We start from the raw sequence: 21,793 nt of genomic DNA on the forward strand, positions 1-21,793 counted from the left end.
TTCATTTTGAAATTTTGAACACTGATCCATCAGGCAGAGAACAAAATTATGGCTCACTACTAAAGTCAAGCAGAAAAAGAACATCTGCTGTTGAGAACAGAGCCGATCAGCTGTGAGCTTTTCCACTGGGAAACTCATAAAATGAGCTACTAGAGAGTTCAGCATGTGTTCTTGTAAGGAAGGAACAATAGGAAATACTTTCACTTATTTATTCTTTAAAACTATCCCAGAGAGCAGCAATTACAGCATACATGTCTTCCCAATATGGACACAAAAGACAGGGGAAAAAACAAATATTAAACCAGTATTAATAAAAATGCTTTTAAACCAAAGTTTCCATCATAGAGTGAAATCAGTTCATTTTGTCCTCGTTACTGAAGACATCTGATATTAATGGCATTGTGGAAACTCTGTAAGGAAGGTTATAGCAGCCCACATCCTCTAGCAATGCTACTATTAACATACCAGTGGAAGCATCCTGGCTGAAGACTAGGCATAATCACTGCTCAGTAAAAAAATTAAGTACATTAATCATGTTCATTCCATAATTGGGTTCATCTCTGAAAACAGGAAGCCAAAAATTTATGATGACTGTGTTCAACAATTTGTTTGGAAAGGCGACAAATACCTGAAATACACATACGCAATAAGTGAAATTTAAGATGTTATTGGAAATGAAAAGAACACTTTGTGGCACAACTCTCAGCTTTTAAGAGTTGTGAGGAGCTGAACTTTAGTCTTCTATCATCACAAAAGCCACAGTGCTACATAATTTTAATGTGTGAGTTTTTTTCATTACAAGGAAGCTAGCTGCATCGCCCATTACTACATTGGCCATCGCCTCCCTTCATAAGACCCTGTCTTCAGTTGCTTATGGCTATACTTTTGCAAAACTTTAAACATTTGTGCTGATGTTTCCCTCTGCAACCGTTAGCCTGTATTCAGAAAATTTCATCCAGCATAGCCATTTCCAGAAGATTAAGGGACTCTGTTTTACTCATCATTAACTACTACCTTCTTTGAGGTGCACCACTTTGGACTCAGAACATTCTCAGTGTAGTTTTTGTTTCAGATTGGCATATGGATGCCCAAATTTCGGCAATTTGAGGAATTTGCAATCTGAAAACATGCAGATAGCTTTAGCTTGTGCTAAAGCAGAGGATTTGAATTTCAGCAGATTAAACTCTCTGAAAGTCTACAAGTTTCTCTATGGGTACTTAAAAGTAACCAGCAACTTTGTCAGATGCCAATATATTTCAACTCCCCCTAAGCCCAAGAAGCAAGTATAACTGATGCCCTAAGCATTTTTTCTTAAGTTTCCAACAGGAAAATTTAAAACAGGAAAATTTAAAACAGGAAAAGTGTACATGAACAAAATCTCTTAACTGATGTTTAACATGAAGACCATAAGCCTCTGAACTACTTCAAAGGAATGTATAAAGAAGCAATTGAGAAATACAAGCTGCAGCCAGTAAACTTACATTTTATAAAAAACAGGGATCTGAAAACAAAGAAACAAATGAAGAGGATGGTGAAAACTGCTGGACCAGAAAGATATACTGCGATGATGAGAGAAATGCAGGGAGATAAAGGGGTATTTCGGGAGTGTGATCATCCCAGAGAGAAAAAGATCCACTTGCTCTGCTCCAAATGACAACAGTTCATAACCTTGTCCTCTCAGTTCAACTGCCATAATAAATCTATATCTGCACCACAGAAGTGATATGCACTCTCCAGACTAAAGAAATGCTTGGGGAGCAAAAAAAAAGGGACAGCATATCAGCTTCTTCCACTATCTGTGCTTTAGAAAATACTAAGTCAAATGTTACACTTCCTAACTACTTATCCTCCCAACATGCTGCTTCGAGCAATCATTTCACCAGGATACCATTTCAGATTGCTGTTTGCATTTCAGTGCCAATTCCTTTTGCAAACTACAGAATGGCTATGATCCTACAAACAGCAGCCTTCCTGAACTGGAACTCACGCACTGAAAAAAGCAGAATACAATTTAAGTCAAGTGTCATCAGCAAGCTTGTGTTCTGTTCCACACAAGTGGACTGCCTGACCAGCAGCAAGACTCGCACTACACCCCTGGGAGGATTAACAACAGAGAGAGATTTTCAAGAAGAAAGGCAATATTTCTGAAAATCTGTGCTGAGCTCCTGCTTAACTGTGAAGAATATTGACATGACAGGGTGACCGAGCCTTAAGAGGAGGGCTGTCATTATCAAGCTTCCAATCCATTCCTCCTGTCCCACTGCCAACCATTTTGGGGCAGAGCAGATGACAGAGCAGGTGATTCATGGAGTGGCTGACACCGTTTAAAACGTTTTTCTCCACCCTACAAGTGATGGGCATGGGAGGTTGCAGGAGGTTTGCCTGCATCATCTGTGTCGCACAACTGCCAGTATAACATATCCTGTCTTTTGCCCTGCCAGCTTCTAGCCTCTTTCAGCTGTACATCAACACTAATTTCAATTTCTCGATCACACTTTAGGCTCCTGTGAATCACTACCGACATTTTATTGCCATTTGCCAGCATGTATAGTGCCAAGGCTTCCCCCCAGCTCTTGCCTGGCCAAAGCCATGCACGATGACAAGTATATTTCTGGTGCTGACCCTTCTGAAATGAACTTGTCTCTGTTGCACTTTGGAAACATTTGCTCCCTGGCCTAAATGCACATCCTGACAACGCTGACTACCAACTGAGTATTGACTAACCTCTCCAGTCATCTCCTGAGCAGTGGTGGTAGTACATCGGCAAGCAAGAGGGGTCTCTCTTGGGTGCCAAGCTCATTACCACCCTGTTCTCCTCCTGCACATTCATTACAGCAGCAGGGTAGAAAGCCGGGAATACACACAGAAGTGGTCTCATAGTCACAGCTAGTGCCTGTAGCTCAACTCCTCACTTCTAAGAGAAGCAAGGCCAAATCTGAAGCTGACTATTTCTCTGAGATAGTTTTCTGCATTCATTTGCTGTATTAGAAAGCAAAGAAGTATTTTATAGATCTTTTCTTAATCCCAGTCTCAGCTTTCTGCACCTTTCCTGCTGTGCAAAAGCAACTCTCCTCCCCCAGCCCCAGCTCCATATTACAACCAACCCACAACTCTCCCATGAGGCCTCTTTTTCATAACATCCCAAACTCCACAAATCTCTGCTGTGCTGCCAAGGCTTTGAAAACTTGTCTGCTGAATGAAAGGATAATGTAAGGTTTTATTAACAATGAATAACCGCGGAAAACCATAAAAACGTACTTAATGGGAAACATTTTTTTTTAAACTGTTTTCAGGTATTATAAGAGGGATTGGGTAAGATACAAGGATCACTGTTGCGACATGTCCCAGCAGGAACTCTGCTTCAGGCATGTATTCCCCATGGGCCTTTCTAATGTGAAGATGGGAGGAGCTCACTGAAGGTGAGCTATGAATGCAAAGGCTGTAACACCTGGCACACACTTCTAAGTAAATGCAGTGATACAAGGTAGTGCATTACCTCTACCCCGGCTTGCATTTCACTTCCATGACTCTGTGCGTTTATTATTCTGCTGCCACTAAAACCTCCTAAAGAGACCGTGTGCGGTGGCAGTGGTGGTGCCATGGTGAGCATGGCTCCCACCACACACCATAGCTTGCCTGGGAGACAAGTTGTGCAAAAGGAATAATCAGGCACAACCCACTAGGCATGGGCACTTGAAAGGAAAAGGTGTTTCTTGGTTTCAGGTGACCCTGGTTCTATTGCATTTTCCTAATCCTCAGGAAATCTGTGAGGCAGGGAGACTTACACAGCCTCACACCAACTGCTCTGAGGCCTCCCCTCTCATAACCATTGCTTCTCTATGAAGAGCTTCATGGCAGAGGCATGTACCAAGAATGCTTGCTCCTCTGAAGATTTTCATCCAGGTCCCTAATACTGTTCTGCTTGTAAGCCAGCCTCCTTCGTGGCTCTCCCCTATACAAACAGCAATACTGATGCATTTACGCCTGCTGTCGAGATGCAAAAACTGCTGCCTCGAGGAGTCTCATGTTTCCTCAGCATGAAAGTCCCAGTGAAGCTGGCTCTGGCCGAAGACGATTGGCGGCACCATACTGCTGTCAGGCTGCTGGATGAAGGGACAGCCGGACAGCAGCAAAGAAAAGTCTGAATTTAGTGGACAACAGAGGAAAATAAAGCACAGGAGCTCCAGCCTTCTCAAAGATATCAGATATCTCCATCCTCATGGATGTATAGGGGTTATGTAGGGGTTATGAGCGAGAACCATTTTGAGCAGAAAGGCAAGATGCAACTAGCAAAAAGGTCTGTGGCTGAGTGAGCCATTAATTAAAAAAAAAAAAGAAAAATGTGAAAACACAGTTCCCAATCCTGACAAAGTAAACCTCTTCCATTTCTATACAGCAGTTTTAATCTATCAGAATTACTTCACACATGAACACACTGAAAATATGGTGGCTGCATCATGTAATGTTATATCAAGCTCTCTCGGAATATCCCTGGATTTATCTTTTCACAGAGTTATGACTCAAGTCATATTGGAATCAGTTTATTTGCTTTTTAGCACCCTGCATAGGGTGTAGGCCATGGGAGTTTCTCCCCTCTGCCACATCAGTGGTAAAGAACAGGATATTGTACCGTTCATGCAAACTGCCTTAGGCATAGCTGTGCTGTAAATCACTGGCAGGTGAGAGAGGCATCACTTCCTGGGATTTAAACAAATCCATCAAAATCTAAACTGGTGACTTAATGGTACAGAAATCGTTACCATTGTTTATACTGCTATAAGTATGCATTTCTAGCTAAAGAAATATTACTGATGTGTTTGCATGCACAGCACATTCCTTTGAACAATCTATAGCTACATAAATCTGTATATTAATTATTGGGTTATTTAGCTTCTATATTGTTGTATAAATCTAGTTCCTGTTTCTAAATTCATAGTCATTAACGAAACAATTAAAAATTTACATCATGGGCTAACGTGTAAAGATTTTTACTGTTTTAGGACTGGTATCAAATACAGCTTATGCTCAAAGACTATGGCTCATGAATTCTACAGGGAATTTCAGGCAGAGGGAAATACTCAACATCCTTACAGCAAATATTTAACACCTCATCACCTTTGGCTCATTTGGTTACCACACCATTTTAAATGTGTATCCATTCAGTGAAATCATTCTCAGCTGTAGCTATCAGGGATAAAAAAGTTAGGATCATTCCAAGAAATAAAGATCCTCAGGCACATACACCAAATGAAACCAACAAAGAATTTCCCCAAAAACCTGTACTGAAACTTCAGGAAGGACTTTCAGGCAATCCGAACTGCTGGATGGACAAGAAAGTAAAGCATTCATATATTCTTTCCTTAGATTTATGAAGGCAGTTTCTTCTGAAATTATTGAGAGATATAAATACATTAATGATTCAAGCACTAAGAGATACTACAGTTTTTTGAAGAGAGGCTAATATATGATATAAAATTCATCACCATTTTGCTTAAATTTACCCATGCAAAACACCCACAGGATCAGGCTCTCCCGCATCTCCCATTAAAAGTGTATAGCTAGGTAAGATGTTTCTCATCAACTGAAACCGAAAGATCTAATGCAGGGTTCATACTCAAACACACTTTCCTTACTCTTTCACACACACAAAAAGCCAACAACCAACCAAAAAATTCCTTTGTCATACCAGGCTCCAGAAACCATAGAGACTCCTGTGCTGTAGTGTCTGTGAGCATAAATGCTGTTCAAAAGATTGAAAATAAAATTAAACAACCCCTTCCCCCTCAAAAAAAAACCCACCACTGCTCCCAGCAATATTGTCTATAGCCATCATAACTACTCCTATTTTTTCTCCACCACTACTTCTTAGCCTGCTCATGGTTCTGTGTTTCATTTGATTTGATGTAAAGTATGCAAGATGAGGAATAAAAATCACTTAAAGACTTTTAAAAGATACAAATTATATTCAAATAGAGTATTAGACTTCACATTAGACTTCACTGTAGACTTACAGCTGCCATGTTCTTAAAAGCCAGATCTGCTGCATTATTTTAAACTAGAAACAAGATCAAGCCAAAAATCCCACTTTCAGAATTCCATTTTATTTCCTTCATGCAGTCCCAAAAAAAAAAAAAAAAAAAAAAAAAAAGTGGTAATACAGTAAGCCAGTTTGGAGAGGTTTTGTCATTTGTTAACATAAATATCTTTTGTCTCCTCTGAATAGAGAAATAACCTACAATGTTACTACCTACCTATCAAAATATAATATCATTTCCTCAAGTTTAACCTATAGCATAGTAAGCTCGTGCATCCCTTTAAGGACTAAATAATTAATTTGCACCAAAAGGCAGTGCTATTACTTTTCTATGATCCTATGAACAGGATCAGCCTAAAATGCTCAAGAAGTTGCCTCTCCGTGTTTGTCATCTTGCATGGTAACTGCATTTTCCTATGAGGCACTGTTGAGCAAGACAACAAACAAGCAGAGGAGCCCCTCTCCACCTGTGCCACCCAGCGTAAGGAGCAATACGAACAGCTACAGAAATATCTATGTGTTTGAAGCTTAACATCATCTTTCTTCCATTCATTTACCTTCAAACAATCCTTACAGATTCACACTATGCTCAAGTCAACTCCATCTACGTGCATCACTAAGTCGCACTTCGCCCAAAGTGGTAGAAGGGTCAGGGCAATTTCCTTTTCTCTTTTAAAACCCTCCAGAGGCGTTGAGGGGCTATTGATGGAGAGGATACACAGCTCAGTGCAGTCAAGCACACCTCACACCTAGGTAAGGAACACTTATTTTTCCCAGATACATCATACTGTAACACAGCATGATGCAATGCAGCATCAGGGTTAGAGTGATTGAAAGGAAAAGGCAACACTGGAAAAGTGAACTGGTTAGCAACCCAAATGCAACAACAAGGATCCCTTACTGGTCAAATATCTGTTCATAATAAGCCAAGGATCTGCATTTCTGTCAGAGGAAGAAGGAAGCCAAGAGGCTAAAATACAGCTTTCCTTTGAAACAGCAGTAGTGCCCCTACATCATCTTAACAGAAGCAAGGTGACTAATGAGTCACTTCATATCAGAGCATTTCTTTACCCTTCTTTTACCAGGAGATTTAAGAACGCCTGATTGAACTGGATCAATTGAATTCAATTTCAATCCAATGAAAATGTATTCATCAACAATGTCTTATTGTTTTCAGGGTGAATTTTTTATTGCAAAATTACCAGATAATCTGGTTCCTTTGAAATTAGTATTTTAGCTAGTTTAAATGACAGCAAACCAAAGCAGAAGAATAATCTAAGTGTCTGTTCAGGAAAAAAAAATATTTCTGAAAGACAGTTTTTTAAATTTGGCATTCAAAGGTGTAGCAAATTGATTTGGTGGGAGATTTAAAAGAGCAAAAGTGAAACACAAAGGCATTATGCTAAAAAAAGACAACACAAAAAATAGAAAAACTTTATCAGAGAATATGGTGGATTATTATTCACTTGAAGGCTTTAAATTAAGACTGGATATTTTTAAAAGACATATTCTTATTTAACCAGGAAACATTGGCCTGATGTGACAGGCTGTGACAGCAAGATGTTTTTTGACTAGTAATGTCTGACATCTCTAGATGTTCACAGTGGTCCAGTTTGGCTTTAAAAATCTACAACTCTATAAAATATGGCAAGTAATCTGCCCTTCCCTTCCCCCTCTCAATGAAAAGGGTGCAGGAGGATCCTTCTCAAAAATTGGGAAGTAATTCTGTAGTCCAGCCTTCATTCTGTTGAAGAATTTTCTCCCAAATTGCCCCTTTCCCATTGACAAAGGCATCCCTTCACAGTCAACCGTTTTATGAACAGAAAACTGTGTTGGAACATGTAATAAGGTACTACCTCCACTTTCCTTTCAGTATTATTTCTAGAATTATTTTAGTGTCTCTACATCCCAAGTAAGAGATTGAAAAAAATTTCACAGAACCCTGGAGCAAGAAGCAGGAAATGTACTAATCGTACTCCCATTCATCACATCTTAGTCCTACTTATGGTGACGATCCTTGCTCCAAACAGCATCCCACAATTTTTATGTTACATCTGGTCTATATCATTTACATCTGCTTTACTCTTGTCCTTGTTAACATACTTGGAATGATGCATCAACCAAGAAGATGCTGAAAAAGCTGAGGTTCTGCCAATGCATTACATCTACTTGTACTCAGTAATTTCATACTTACATACATACATGTAAAATACGAAATGGAGCAAAGGCATGCACCAAGGAACCCACCAGCAGTAGACTACACTTTTCCTTAGCCACTCAGCTTAAAATACTCCTAAAACCTCTAGAGAAGTCTCATTTTTGAGACAGGGAAATTCTGTCAGTTACTTAAGCCTGCATTAGTGGGCTGCCATGGCACATGACTTGCAAAATCGGCTTTATCAACATTTTGCACTATTCATCACGGAAATGACAAGTAACAATCAGCTGGTTCTCACTGTATGCAGAGGACCCCAAACACCACCGTTAAATCACCATAAATCTCTTTACAGTGGCATTGCAAGGGAAGACAGTGACACAACAGATTCACCAGAGCACAGTACCTGGTCAGTAGCGGGAATCGACTCCCATCTACGCTTCAGCAAGTACAGAGATTTCCGGCTCATGATTTTGAATCTGCTCTAGAGGTTTTTCCACACTCAAGAAAAAAGCTTCTCTCAAACCAGTGTCAAGAAGCTTATTTCTGACTCCTTTGCTTCATTGCTGTAGACGGTAGAGCTCCCCGATGTTCACAAGTTTTTGCAAGCTGCAAGGTTGAGACCGGTTACACCCGAGCTTCTCCCGTTTCTTTAAAGCATCCGTCTCCTTATAGTGCCACGACAAAGGGAATCGGGCGAGACAGTGAAAAGCCTAGCTTTCACTGACGAATTACCTCGCAAAAGCATGAAGTAGGTAGACAACACCAGACGCACTCAATCTGAAAATAGCTGTTGCTTAGGAACTGGAGGGGTAAAATGCAGCACCTCAGATATATAATTGAGAGCTTTTATATTTAACGAGAATTAAAAACACTGGACCTCTGTGTTTCTCTCTCGATTATCATCCTTTTCTAATGTTGGAGGAATGATCGCTTGATTCCACTGACTCCTGGGGCTACGCCTACATCTCCAGCAAGCCAAACAAGTCTTGATGACAGAGCAACAAATAACTCCCACACATTCAAGGTCCCTTGTAAAAATGTGTGCACAAAACATGCTGTAGGTCCCACCTGAAATATCTTAGAAGTATCAAATATTATGTTTTAGTAAAATAATTAAAATACGGTTTGCATATTTTTTCTGCAGAGGGATAATATGCCAAGGATGAATTCTGCTAGTCACGTTTTCTTGTAGCATGTACTGACATTAGTAATGGGTAGGAACACTTTCCTTTCACATGAGTGAGATGATGTAGTTTTACAGGCTGCATGTGTATATTTAAGAGAGAGATGTTTCTTTAGGTGGGTTAAACATTCCTAAACATTTATGAATTTCTTTGCCTCGGAACTCAGTTTCAAAGTTTTGTGCCTAAATGTTAACATGTATTAATTTTAAAAATTAAGCATGGAACATAATGAAATTCACTTTGCACTTTCTGCATGATTTCAGATGCAGAGAGTATGTTCTCTGTGTGAAGCATTTACAGCAGGAAATGATAATCTTCAGAGATCAAAACAAGAAGGGGCAAAAAAAAGAAGTAGGCAGCCAGGAACTCATTGATCTTTGCAAGGCAAAGATTCACTTTAATTTAAACAGCCTTAATAGTGTAATTATTCTAAAAGAAAAGGAATCCTACAACATACACACATACGTGTACATATATATGTGTGTAATCTATGAAACAGTGAGCACGGTGTTGGCGTGAAAGTCAGGAGCAAGCTAAATATCGTAAAGACAGCTTTTTACTCGTCCCACTTACATTCTATTGAATTGCAGATGCTTATCAAGAGACAAACTCCCGCAAACAGAAAATCCCATAAGCCTCAGAGTATTTCATCTGACATCCATCACTACCTGTAACTACATCACTTTGCATTTAATTCCCACTTGCAGAAAAGGAACATATTTTCCAAGTGGGTCATTAAAGAAGTATGACATACGCTGTAGTAGTTTCCTCTCATGTTTCAACACATACCATAGGAAACCTACTAGTTCTTAAAAAAATCTTAACAGAATTAGAGTTTTGTTTAATGAGTCTTGGTAGAATAATTTTATGAGTTTATATGTGGATTTTAGTTTCATATTATGGTAAACCAGTGGTTCCACTTCCTTTTCTCACAAGTGACATTGCTAACATTCACAGATACAGGTGGCTTCTTAAGATCTAGCCTCCCACTTTCTTTACTTGACTCTGTAAGAATTAAAAGATCATGGAAGACTAATAAATTGGCTCCCAGTAACATAAGCCTAAACCCCTTCCTCCCCTCTTGCTGCTTGCCCAAGCAGCACAGGCTACCACTGTCCAGGAGAGACCTCTCCTCCCAGGTCCCGTTTCTCAGCTGGAGAAAAGCCCCACAGACCAAGGGAAACACCATAAGCAACACTGTGGCAGATCCTGCAGGCAATTGCCAGTCCATCTTTAATTACCTAATGTGTTAGATTTGAAGGAGAAGTATACCTAACAGATTACTCATCTTAATTTTTAAGCAAGAGCTTATTTAACAAAGGGTACACTTTCTAAGAACACAAATTGACAACAGTGCAACTACATCACAAAATTATAAAACAGATCTTTTATATTACATGCAAAAATTGGAACCTCCTAAATTTCTCCTAACCTTTCAAGGAGCTAGTTAAATTAGGTTTAACTAATTATTAGTTAACATTGATGCGATGAACTACCACTACTACACCATACTATACCACTATACCACTATGACTAATGGTATCTGTTAGATATAGATAACTATTCCTATCAAAGACAGTTATCAGAGCCATGTAAAAGACAAAGTCTGAGGCTATAGTGGAATAACTGTGGCTTATTTTCTTCCCCCTAATGACACTTTTTTCCTGTGCTTCTTGTGACAGGGCACTAGGATACCACATGGTAATCAGAGAGCTTGGGTCATTTTCTCTTCCCACCCTATTCACCCTATCCTTTAACATTTCTGTGGTACATACTGTTTGTTAGTTTTACAAGGTGGTTCTAAGATTTGTAAGAAGCAGCTTTCTAGAAGCTTTGCAGAACACCTATACACAGCCCAAATGAAATAAAAGAGTGCTTACAGAATGAAAATGATTAAAAAACTATGCACTCCTTTTTTGATGGATTTAGAAGGAAACAGCTCACTGTTCTGTCAAGAAAACCCAACATATGCAGATTTTATCCTGTTTTGAAGGAACATGCTCTCGGGGGGGGGGAAGTATTTTTGATTATTTTGTTAAAAAAATAAAAGACATTCTCCCTGAGGAAAAAAAATGATCAGCAGGAGACTTCCACATGAAAACCTGAGTTTTCCTGAATAATGTTTTCAATAATTTAACAATATCCTTCAGGAAAGGTTTAAGCAACTGCAGGCTGACCTGCAGAGAATTCCACTAAACATCTCCACACCCCCGTTTTTTATTTTTTAAAAATATGAATGGTGATGGATTATATAAAACACTACACAAGGAAAGAACAAAACTTCTCAGAAAGAGAGAGAAAATTTTTAAATGTATATGGAGTTATCTTCTCACAATTATCTCCTCCTCAGCTTCTACTGAAACTCAGAAAACTTCACCTGTAAGTTTAGTAATCAGTTATCTCATTTTGCCCAAGTACAACCTTCCCTAACAGTATCCAATAAATTATTTTACTTGCACGCCATATAGATGGGCATTTGCCGCACCTGAGTTAATGTCCATGAGACCTTTTCCTTTGAAATTAGGCCATGCCATGCAAGCCTTCCTTATTCTCAGAATGGGGCAAAAGAGATAAACCAGGCAATATATTAATTTCTCTGGAACGCTCCTTGGAAGAAACCGTAGCCTCATGAGAACAAATAATTAAAAAATTCTTTGGCAACTATTTCATCCTGTGAGTTCACTTTTCCAGAAAGCTCAAAAGGGATCTATTAAGCAGCCCAAGTCCAATTTCCTGCAGCAAGACACATTTTTGACAGTCAGCTTGACCCATCATACCTTTTAATTTAAAATCTATTGGACCAGTTTGATACACCACTTACCTTCCACCTAAATCCCTTTCTCTAACGTTTCTCATTGGCTAGCTGTAAACCTTAAAAAAAGTCTCACCGACAACAAAAAGTCCTTCAAGCATGGAGGCACACAGCCAACAGGATGTAAGAGGCATTAGGACTTAAGACAGGGTTTAGGCCTCCGCCTCTGACGCAAAACCAGCGCAGACTTCATAGGCGCTCCAGTCAGCAGTCTAAATATTTTGCTGCTGTAGGCAAAGCATTAGGACTGTAGGGCATGGTTCAGAGCATACAAAGGACATACAAAGTCTAGGTCACCTTAAGAGTCCTTCAAGTAACTGCCTGCCATCCTCTCAACAGTAGTTCAGAGGAATCCAATTTACCTTCTACTCTTTGGACCAGAGGAACACAACTTGGTCAACTAGTACACCAGATGAGGCAGGAGAGATTATGTACTGCACAGGTCTCGCCTTACTGGATAGGATTTCCCTGCTTTCTGAAATTCCTCAGTTTCCACTGAGAACTAGTTTGGTTTTTTAATATTTTTGAAAAAACAGACTGTCACCTGAAAAAATCAGATCTGCAACCCATCTTAAACTGTTTAATGAAATATTGAATTTCTTGCAAATTTCAAGGAGGTTTTGAAATGAGATGCAAGACAGCTTAGAAAACTTCAGGAAAAAATTTAGAATTATTCAACAAGAAGGGCAAAAAAGCAAAATTTAGTAAATGAATTTGCATTAAAAAATAGTAAATCTTGTCTATTACAATAAGTAGCAGTTTCCAGATTAACATATGATACTTTCTAATTAAAAATGTAGATACTCCAGTGATTTTTGCAAGGGGCATTATGAAGGTTAGTCTAGGAACTACCCTATTGAGATTAAGGTTGCAAACATGTAGCTCCACAGCAGCAGAGCCTGTTTATTAGAGATTTAGACATATATGTCCATATTAATATAAAAAGCAATTCCAAAGTACCGAAGCACTAATAATGTATTTATATAATTTCAACATCAGATGGGAAAGACTGTTTTGCCCAACCAGAAAAATTCCTGAACATCAGTACTGGCAGCAATGTCTCCTTTGCAGCAATTGTAATGCTATAGATACCTTTTTTTAAAATAAAAAAATTACCTGCATGATGCCATTAACACTACTGGCATAACTTCCTTTCAACGATGTGTCAAGAGCAAATAACACCACTAATCCCTTTATTACTGAACAAGGTGAGAGGGCCATCCAAGTCTTACAAATTTGTCAGGTTTAAAAAAAAAACACCACCACAAAACATACACATGATTTGAAATTACATTCCTTTGATATCCTGATGGAGACAGCTGAGTAAGAAATGCTTTCTCAATACACCTAATCCATCTTTCTGCTACTCAAAGAATCTTTCTGTTGCATGACTCAGCTCTGTTTGGATCAACTGTTTGGATTACAGCTCAAAAATTATATTAATGAAAGATGTCATGGTTTTATGCTTTTTTCCATTGATTCAATCCTGCAAATATTAACAAAATGAACAACGTTGCCAATGTCAGATGGAAAACTTGCTTGAATACCTCAAACCTAACAGAAAGCCAAAACCAAACAAGAAATACTGAACAACTGACCTGTGAGCCTCTGGGTCCTCGTTTGTGATCCCATTCAGAATGCCCCATGAGCTGAAAAACAAAGAAAAGCAACAGCCATATGAGAAATTGCACTCATTAGCTTTAATCAAAACATTCACACTTTTATATCCATTACATATTTTCTTTGAAAAAGCAGGTTTGCTTTTACAATTTATTTCACACAGCTTTTAGCTCCATAATGAGGGTGAGAAGACTTGGGAGTTGTTACTATAACTTTGTACCTTTACATTCAGAGCCAAAACACATCTAGCATCGCAACACTGCTCATGCCCATAAAATACCCACTGCCATAGGTTCAGCTTTGGCCAAATGTTTAATACTGATCTGGCAAAAGGAGAGCTGATATATCAAGAAGAAGATTAGCAAAACCAGGGGACATTTGATTAAATATCAATGCACGTTTTACACCAGGCTATAATTCTGCCTTACCGCTGAATTATTCTCAATGTAATAAAAAAAGAGAGGTACACCCTCTAAGGGAAAACAGGCTGGGGCTATCACATTGCAGAGGTACCAAAGAGAGAGTTTAGAGATGATGGGTTCTTGTAGAAATTAAGATTTGTGATGATACACAGCTTCTCAAGTTACAGAGAAGGCAAGCATTAATTACAGCCCGAATTCAGCTCTCAAATCCTCTGTGCAACCCTACAAGAGATTGTGGTGTGAGGCAAGTGGTCAGACTTTGGATGGTACAGATGGACTCCAGAAAAAAAAATTTATCTTCTCCCATCTTTTTTCTACTGTACATCATAACTGTACGCTAACACAGGCACTCACTCTCTTTCTTCAAGCAGCACACAATTTGCACGCAGCAGCTCTTTCCATTTACGTCATGGCAGGGGACAAAAAAAAGAGAGAGAATAATACCCAGTAGGCTTTATTACTGCGTTATGTATCCGAAGATTTTGGCAAACGTGAACTGCTGACAATAAAGCTATCCCCATGCCTGCCTAAGAAACCCTGGAAAGCACCTGGGAGTGCCCAGGCATGGCTCCAGTGGAGCCCGAGCTGTGCAGCACACAAGGTGGCTGCTGCTGCTGCTGCTAATCCTGCCTCTGAGCGCTCGGCCAGCATGTGTTCCAGCCTGGGAGCTGGGTTTTTTTTATTTTACAGCTACTCAGGGATCTCTTCTGGGTAATGCTTTTTCTTACTCATATGAGTATAGCTTAATGCAAATATAAAAATATGTGACTGAAAGATAGTAGGGTAATGTGACACGTAATGACTTACAGTCACGTACATTTTCTTGCTCTTTTTTCCCCAATATTCCTTCCCAAAGGAAATGCCTTCTCCCAGGTCAGAGGTAGGCAATGAGATTTACAACCTGTGCTTATGGCAGAACATGCTTTCAAAACACTCATCTCAGGACAAGAGATCAAAAATACTTTGAAAAACGAGGATAGTCACATACATCTCTTAAGAAATCTGTATCTTCTCCATCAACTGTTCCTACTTATCCTTTCCTTCTCCAAGGGCTCCTTCATTTCTTTAGGTTATCACTTAGGATTACCTACCCCCATAACTGCAGGCAAACTGGACATGCAGATAGGCTTCAAATATCAGAAATACCACACCAGTTTTTTCACCTGATACAGCCTCACGACTGACCCCCCTCTTTTTACTGTAATTATTTCCTTTTTCCATATACTGTTGGTGGAAACATTGGCTGTGCCAGGTTTCCCTGTTTGTTTCTCCATACTGTTATGTTTGCTAACTACTGTATGAAACGGAGCTTTGGTGCTTATGAAAGCTAACCTCTCAGTAAATAACTGCCATGCAAAAGCTACCAAGAGATGCACCTACCAAAGGTTATGTGCTTCACAGAACCTCTGCCAAAATCCTCATACCTGTGCTTCCTCCCTGGCCCCTGCCACTCTGGACCAAGAAAACCTCTTCAGTTTTAACTCCTCAGCCCCTATGCCTTGTGGGGAAGTGCTGCCCGCTTTCTTAATTTACTTAGCTAAAGAAAAATTAATTTAGCATGAACCTGAGCACCTGCGATTCCCAGCAAGATAAAGGATATCTTTACCTACAACTTCCTACCAGTGAAATTAACACAAAAAAATATGCCTCTTATTTCACTGGATTAATGTTACAGGCCTGGCTACGATTATTGTAGTTCTCCAGGCTCTACAGACACTTGGCAGAGCATACCACACCCTCAAAACCAAGTGTAGCACGAGATCCCGCTGCCAGGTTTTTCATGCTCCTACCCTCACTGAATCCATAGTTTACTGAAAAGCGAAGGGTTGCTTTGCTATTGGCACCAAACATAAGCAATGCAGTTAAGAGTGAAGCTTGGAGTTATCATTCCCATTAGAGGAGGTACACCAAATGTAGGAATGCTCTCCCTCCAGTCAGTCCCAGGAATCCAGACTGATGTGTGCCAGGGGTGGTTACCTGTGATCACCACCAATCCTCAAGCCCAAATCAAGTCCTCTTAAACATCCATTCTTCTTCAGGCATGGTTTGCCCACCCTGTTCCCTGTTCCCCAGTTACTGCCTGATGTTTCACACAGTGAAGCACGTGGTTTGCATCTTGTTTGAACATGAAGCACCATGTGAACATGGTGCTTCAAACCCCAGAGTTTTTCAGCCCCTAGAGCGCTCTCCTGTGCTTCCCCAGCTCCACAGCCAGCCCCTGCTCTGCTCTGCCGCTCCTCCTCCACAGCTTGCAGGTGCCTTTTGGCACAGGTCCCCCATCTCTGGCCCTGCTCCTCTTCCAGGTGTGGGCAATCCTGGGGTGCTCCACAGACTGGATGTTGGAGCAACAGCTAATATTACAGTGAAAAATTATTCCAAAGGCTATAACAACTCGTTCTTGCTCCAGTTCTCAGCATCTAACTATCAAAATCGCTTACTGAAAAGAGGCTAAAGTCACCAATGAAGCAACCAGTCAAACTCATTGGAACCAACGGAGTGACCCCTTGCTTATTCTGGCACTGTTTTATCAGCAAACTGCTAATTCCTCACAGCAAATTACACAACCTGCATTTCATTTAATTTCTCTACAAACGTTCTTTGTGGAATCAGCTGTGTTTGAATTTTTGTTGACAGATCCCTTTCCCCTAGTGTAAAAGAATTTCAACACCATTGTTGCCTCTTTGTATGTCATGTACTATGCCAGGATGCTCTAACGAATTAACTCTGTGGTAAAATGGTTATGTGGTTATATGGTTCACCTGGTAAAATGGTGAACACGAGGAAGCAAAGGAAGAGTTCTAGGATGGTAACAGACCTTATCAAGTCTAGGCAGTTTTCAAGCATGGTAGTAAAATGCATGACTCTATGAAACCAACCTTGTCCCCCCATTTTTATAACCTACCAAATCTTACTTGGCTTTAAAATGTGTTTCTTCCTCACAGTATAAGAAAGTTTTTGTCTCATGCTAGAATGTTCTTGGCATATCTGCAATGGTCCACCAGTAACAAAGGAGTGAAGGAGGAAAAATGAAATAAAAAGTATATCACACTTACAAAACGACCTCAAGCTGTACAGAAGACAGAAAACAAAACAAACAGGCAGAGCAGTTGTAACAAAACCTCTGCCAGGCCAACATCCTGTAGAGGGATGATCACCTTGGTATGACGCCTTTTAGCTCTACAAGCCATGCTGTGCTAGATTACTTCCGAACCTGGGAAAGACTTTCTCTGAATGGACGAACACTAGGTGCTGGAGTATGCTATGCAGAAAAGGAGGAAAGCAAGTATGCCTGACCTGTCGGGCTACTTGGAAATCATAATTTCCATAAGCTTTATAGAAATCAAAAGACGAAGAAAACAGCATTTAAAGAAAAAAAAAGACCCAAACCAACCACAAACACTCAGAAACATAGAAAGTGTGCATAAATCACACTCAGACTTGAGTCTGAGTCAACCTTCTGAAATCAGAAAAAAGAAAAAATTTATTGTTTAATTGATGCATGTGTGAAAACAGAGATACTGACATAAAAATGCTTTTGGAAGTAGAGGGATTTAAGCTTATCACTAACAGAAGGGATTGTTCCAGACCCCACCAACTCATGTAAAAATTACTATGAATCGATTTGGTCCAGAGTGATGGTAAACAGCCTCACCCCATCCAATTACTTTTCTTTATCCTTCTTACTGACCATGCTGCTGAGGCTGAGCCTACAAGCAGCAGAAAAGGAGGGATAAAACCAAAATCAAACTCCCATGTGGCTTATATGCATGCAGTCTCTCTCAGAAGGGAAGTATCTACTTTACATTTCTCTAAAACTGTCCCGGAAACCCAGCTCTGACAGTTTTAACACTTAAAGATGACGGCAGCTTTTAGCAACAAGAACAACTCTTTCATGTTCAAGAATGCACAAAAACACAGGCTTCGCTAAAGCCAACTGGCTCACTCTACCCTACTAATTGACTTCCAGGGAAAACAGCCTCCCCCAGCCCAGCTGAGTGTGAGGACTGTGAATGAAAGAGGGGGCAAGAATAGAGAAGACCCTAATACCAAAATCACAGTCACAGAAAGAAAGAGAAGTGAAACAGGGCTAGCTTGCTCTGAACATATAGGGTGGTAGCCTGTAGTCTAAAACTCAGGCTTGTGTGATAAACACTAAGAAGTCTTAAGGCCTCGTGGTTGTAAAATCAAGTTTTAAATATAAACCAGAGGTCACTAATGAAATGATACTCGCAAAGGAGTAAGGAATGGTATAAGTAACTGTGTGCATTAGATATCTGAAACACCCATGCCAAAGTAGAACAAAGACGTTTAAAAATTAACACCTTCCGCTCTCACCTCTCTAAATGCAGTTGTTCTATTTGGTGATTTAGTTAAAGCCCCAGTATATGATTACATAATAATCTCAACTTTCATTAAAATTCATAAACCATAATTCTAAGCCTCCTTAGTATTAGAAAACTGCAGGAAAATATGACCCATGCATACCGTAAAAGATCTAAATAAATAAAAAGACAGAACATAAAGAATGACAATTGAAACCTTTTCAGCTGTTTCTAGGCCTTTCCCCCCTGCCCCCCCCCCCCCCCCCTTAAATCATCTTTTCTGGTCTAGAGTTTTGATTTTGGCACCCTTGAATGAGCAATATTGCTAACTATGCCATGGCTGGGGGGGAAAAAAAAACCAACCCAAAAAAGTCACAGAAATAGAAAAGGCATAATCTTATTATAAGCACCTCCACGATTGGGCACAAGTGGGAAAACCCCCCAACATTTAGAATATGAGCAGTCCTATGTATATTCTTAGGAAGGGGAGGGAGTCCTCAGTAGCAGAATGCAATGCCATTTTGAAACCACAGGGTTGTTTTTTTTTTAATTTAAGCAAATTTAACCCTCTGCAGAGTTTCATTAGAGAGAATGAGCAGATCTTTTCATGGTACATACTTAAGAGGACCACTGAAGCAGTTATACTTAGTGTTTAATAAAAGACTTAAAATCAATTCAGAGCTTATTCCAATTCTATTCAGATTATAGTCTACTATGGAATTTTATTTAGATATACATTTACACGTACACAACACTTTTACAGTTATAAAAATAATTAGATGAGAAAGGTGATGAGAAATGTGAGCTAAATCAGCCATAACTGACCAAGACTATTAATGGGATTCAAATAGACTGAAGCAGGAACACAAAGTCCAATGCACATGTTAGGACCTTGTCCCAGCTCATTGGCTTCTTCCCTTGGACTTCAAAGATTTCCGACTATGTCCGGAAATGCATTTCCACTACAAGGAGCCTAAGAGAGCCCTGCTCTCCTCTACTGAATAAACAAAAGGTGATCACTAAGCAAAGCACAGAAACGCTAGAGAAATTGCTCCTCTGCCCCACCTGGGATTAGGAGCCAAACACTTAGCATCCAATATTCTCTGTTGAACTGACTACGATACATGAATAGGATACCCTGAGCTCTCCCAAACAGCTGAGAACCTGTAAAAATGCCTTTTTGCCACTCCTGTGAGGATTTAGAGCATTTAGTTGCAGCAAAAATTAATTACCAGTGAGATTCTGAGAAATTTTGGCGGGGTGGTAGCCAACAGTGTTAAGAGTTGCTTATATTTGGGAATCAGCGTCCAGTAGAGCTAGATAGGAGCATCCAATCTGGCTGGCACCTGGTTCCAGCCTTTGCCAAAATAGCAGAGCCTGTATTTAAACATGAGCATAACATCTTCCCTCTTTGGAGAGATTTTGTTGAATGGGCATGTTGAAGATGTGGAACAGTGTCTCACTGTTAGGTTCTTTGACACTGCCTCCTTATAGCTTGCGCTGAATGGGGCACAGTATGATACATATTCTCTGACTGAATGGGTATTAGCTATGCTTCAGTCAGGATCATATTTCCACTGGTAAAAAGAAACTGTTTGTTACCAGCATGTAGGCACAAAATGTTCCCGATAAATTTCTTCCTCAGTGACAAAAAAGCACAAATTATTTCCTTGATTACATATTAGAAGAAACATTTATTTTTACAAATACGCAGGAGTCAGGTCATACAGACACTCACAGGGGGTTTTTTTGCACTGCTATTTTGAGTAAGATTCCTTTTATTCGATAGACTGTTCCCTGCATTTCCATGGTAATCAAGATAAACGAGGTGATTTACTGACTCGACTGACATAGGGAGCGCAGTTTTGGTGTAGACACCATCAGCAGGAGAAGCTAAGTGGGCTGTCGCTGCTGAGATTCAGCACTGCCAGATCCTGATAATGTAACGGGGGAGCAACTGCATGGCTGCACTGACAACCTTCACCATCACATCGCACAGCTGCAGCTTGCCCTGTGGGCATCCAAAGCGTCAGAGATGTCTTCTTGCTGTGTGGTGAGCGTGATCATACACAGGCACGTGTAGGCTATGACACAGATAGCCAAGTGCTCCAAAATTTGGAAAAAACAATCCCTTTTCCACAAGCCCTCGCCAATTCCCAGGGTCAGCTTAAAGTACGAGATGTCAGAGCTGCACTGTTCAGCCAGATATGTGAGCTGCACGCGCGCCCCATCGCGGCCTCTGGCTCTGCAATTAGTGGGGAGGAAACTCTCCACCCAAACGCTGCCAACACATTGGAGTCCTGCAAATCATCAAAGTCAGCCCCCGTTCTGAGACTGGTTAAAAAACAACACCTCCCCACCACCACCACCACCACAACAACAAACTAACTAACTAACTGAGTAAACTGGGGGGGAAGGGGGGAAGGAGCATAAGAGCCTTTGAGCTGCTTCCTAATCAAGTAAGTTGTTTCAAAGGTTTGTGGGCTGCTGGACAACAGCTGGAAGCAGAGATAAGATTTTTAACTGAGGCACAGGCAGAAATGATTCAAAACTTGGCCTTGCTTTGAACTGGAGGCAGCGGCACTGAGGTAGAATGATGGGTCTGGAAAGGAGCTGCAGTGAATGACTTCCCTGCAGGATGAGCCCCATGTAGGGATGCAGTTAAGCCATCTGAAGCTGGTACCCTGGTGAAGCTAGAAGCCCTGGAGGGAGTTGCCTCCTCAAGCTCTACAGCCCTCTCCCAGGTCAAGCAAAAAACCACAGCACCGCCAGAGGCTACACAAAACTGGGGAAAAACATATTTATCAGGCAGATACTCTGTTGAGATAGCGAACATGATTCTGAGCTGCTGTGGCAGAAGGCAACCAAGAAAATAGGGCACTTGGTGAGGTAAGGCTGAGGGGAGGCGATAGGGCGCTGTGGTACAGGAGGACAACCCGAAAGGCACCAGCAGTGACTGTTTCACAGGCACGGCAAAGAAACCGTCCCAAGCACTTAACCAGGGACTCAGCTCCAAAGGAATAAAAGGAATGAGATCATATCTGGCGCTGGGCGAGACGGCAAGAGAGACTACATTTTTGAGGACTTTTCTCATGGCAGCATATGACCTTTTAGAGTATTTCCAGACAATAAACTTCATCTGACTTCTACAGGGATCCTGGCTCCCTTGCACGGGGGCAGGAGGCGCGAAGATGTACGACATGGCAAACTGGCAGCGGTGGGTTTGTGGACAACTGTCATG

General features: G+C 40.5%; 1 protein-coding gene across 2 annotated transcripts in view; it reads right to left on the bottom strand.

Moving 5' to 3' along the window:
* Positions 1 to 21,793, bottom strand: part of PDE3A (phosphodiesterase 3A) — a 265,092-nt gene that overhangs the window by 89,180 nt on the left and 154,119 nt on the right. For both annotated transcript variants that reach the window (XM_075114585.1, XM_075114593.1), the window contains exon 2: positions 13,787 to 13,837. In XM_075114585.1, coding sequence (XP_074970686.1) covers positions 13,787 to 13,837 — 51 coding nt within the window. The remainder of the gene's footprint in view (positions 1 to 13,786; positions 13,838 to 21,793) is intronic.

Source organism: Phalacrocorax aristotelis, chromosome 1, assembly GCF_949628215.1.
Source record: "Phalacrocorax aristotelis chromosome 1, bGulAri2.1, whole genome shotgun sequence".
NCBI lineage: Eukaryota > Metazoa > Chordata > Aves > Suliformes > Phalacrocoracidae > Phalacrocorax > Phalacrocorax aristotelis.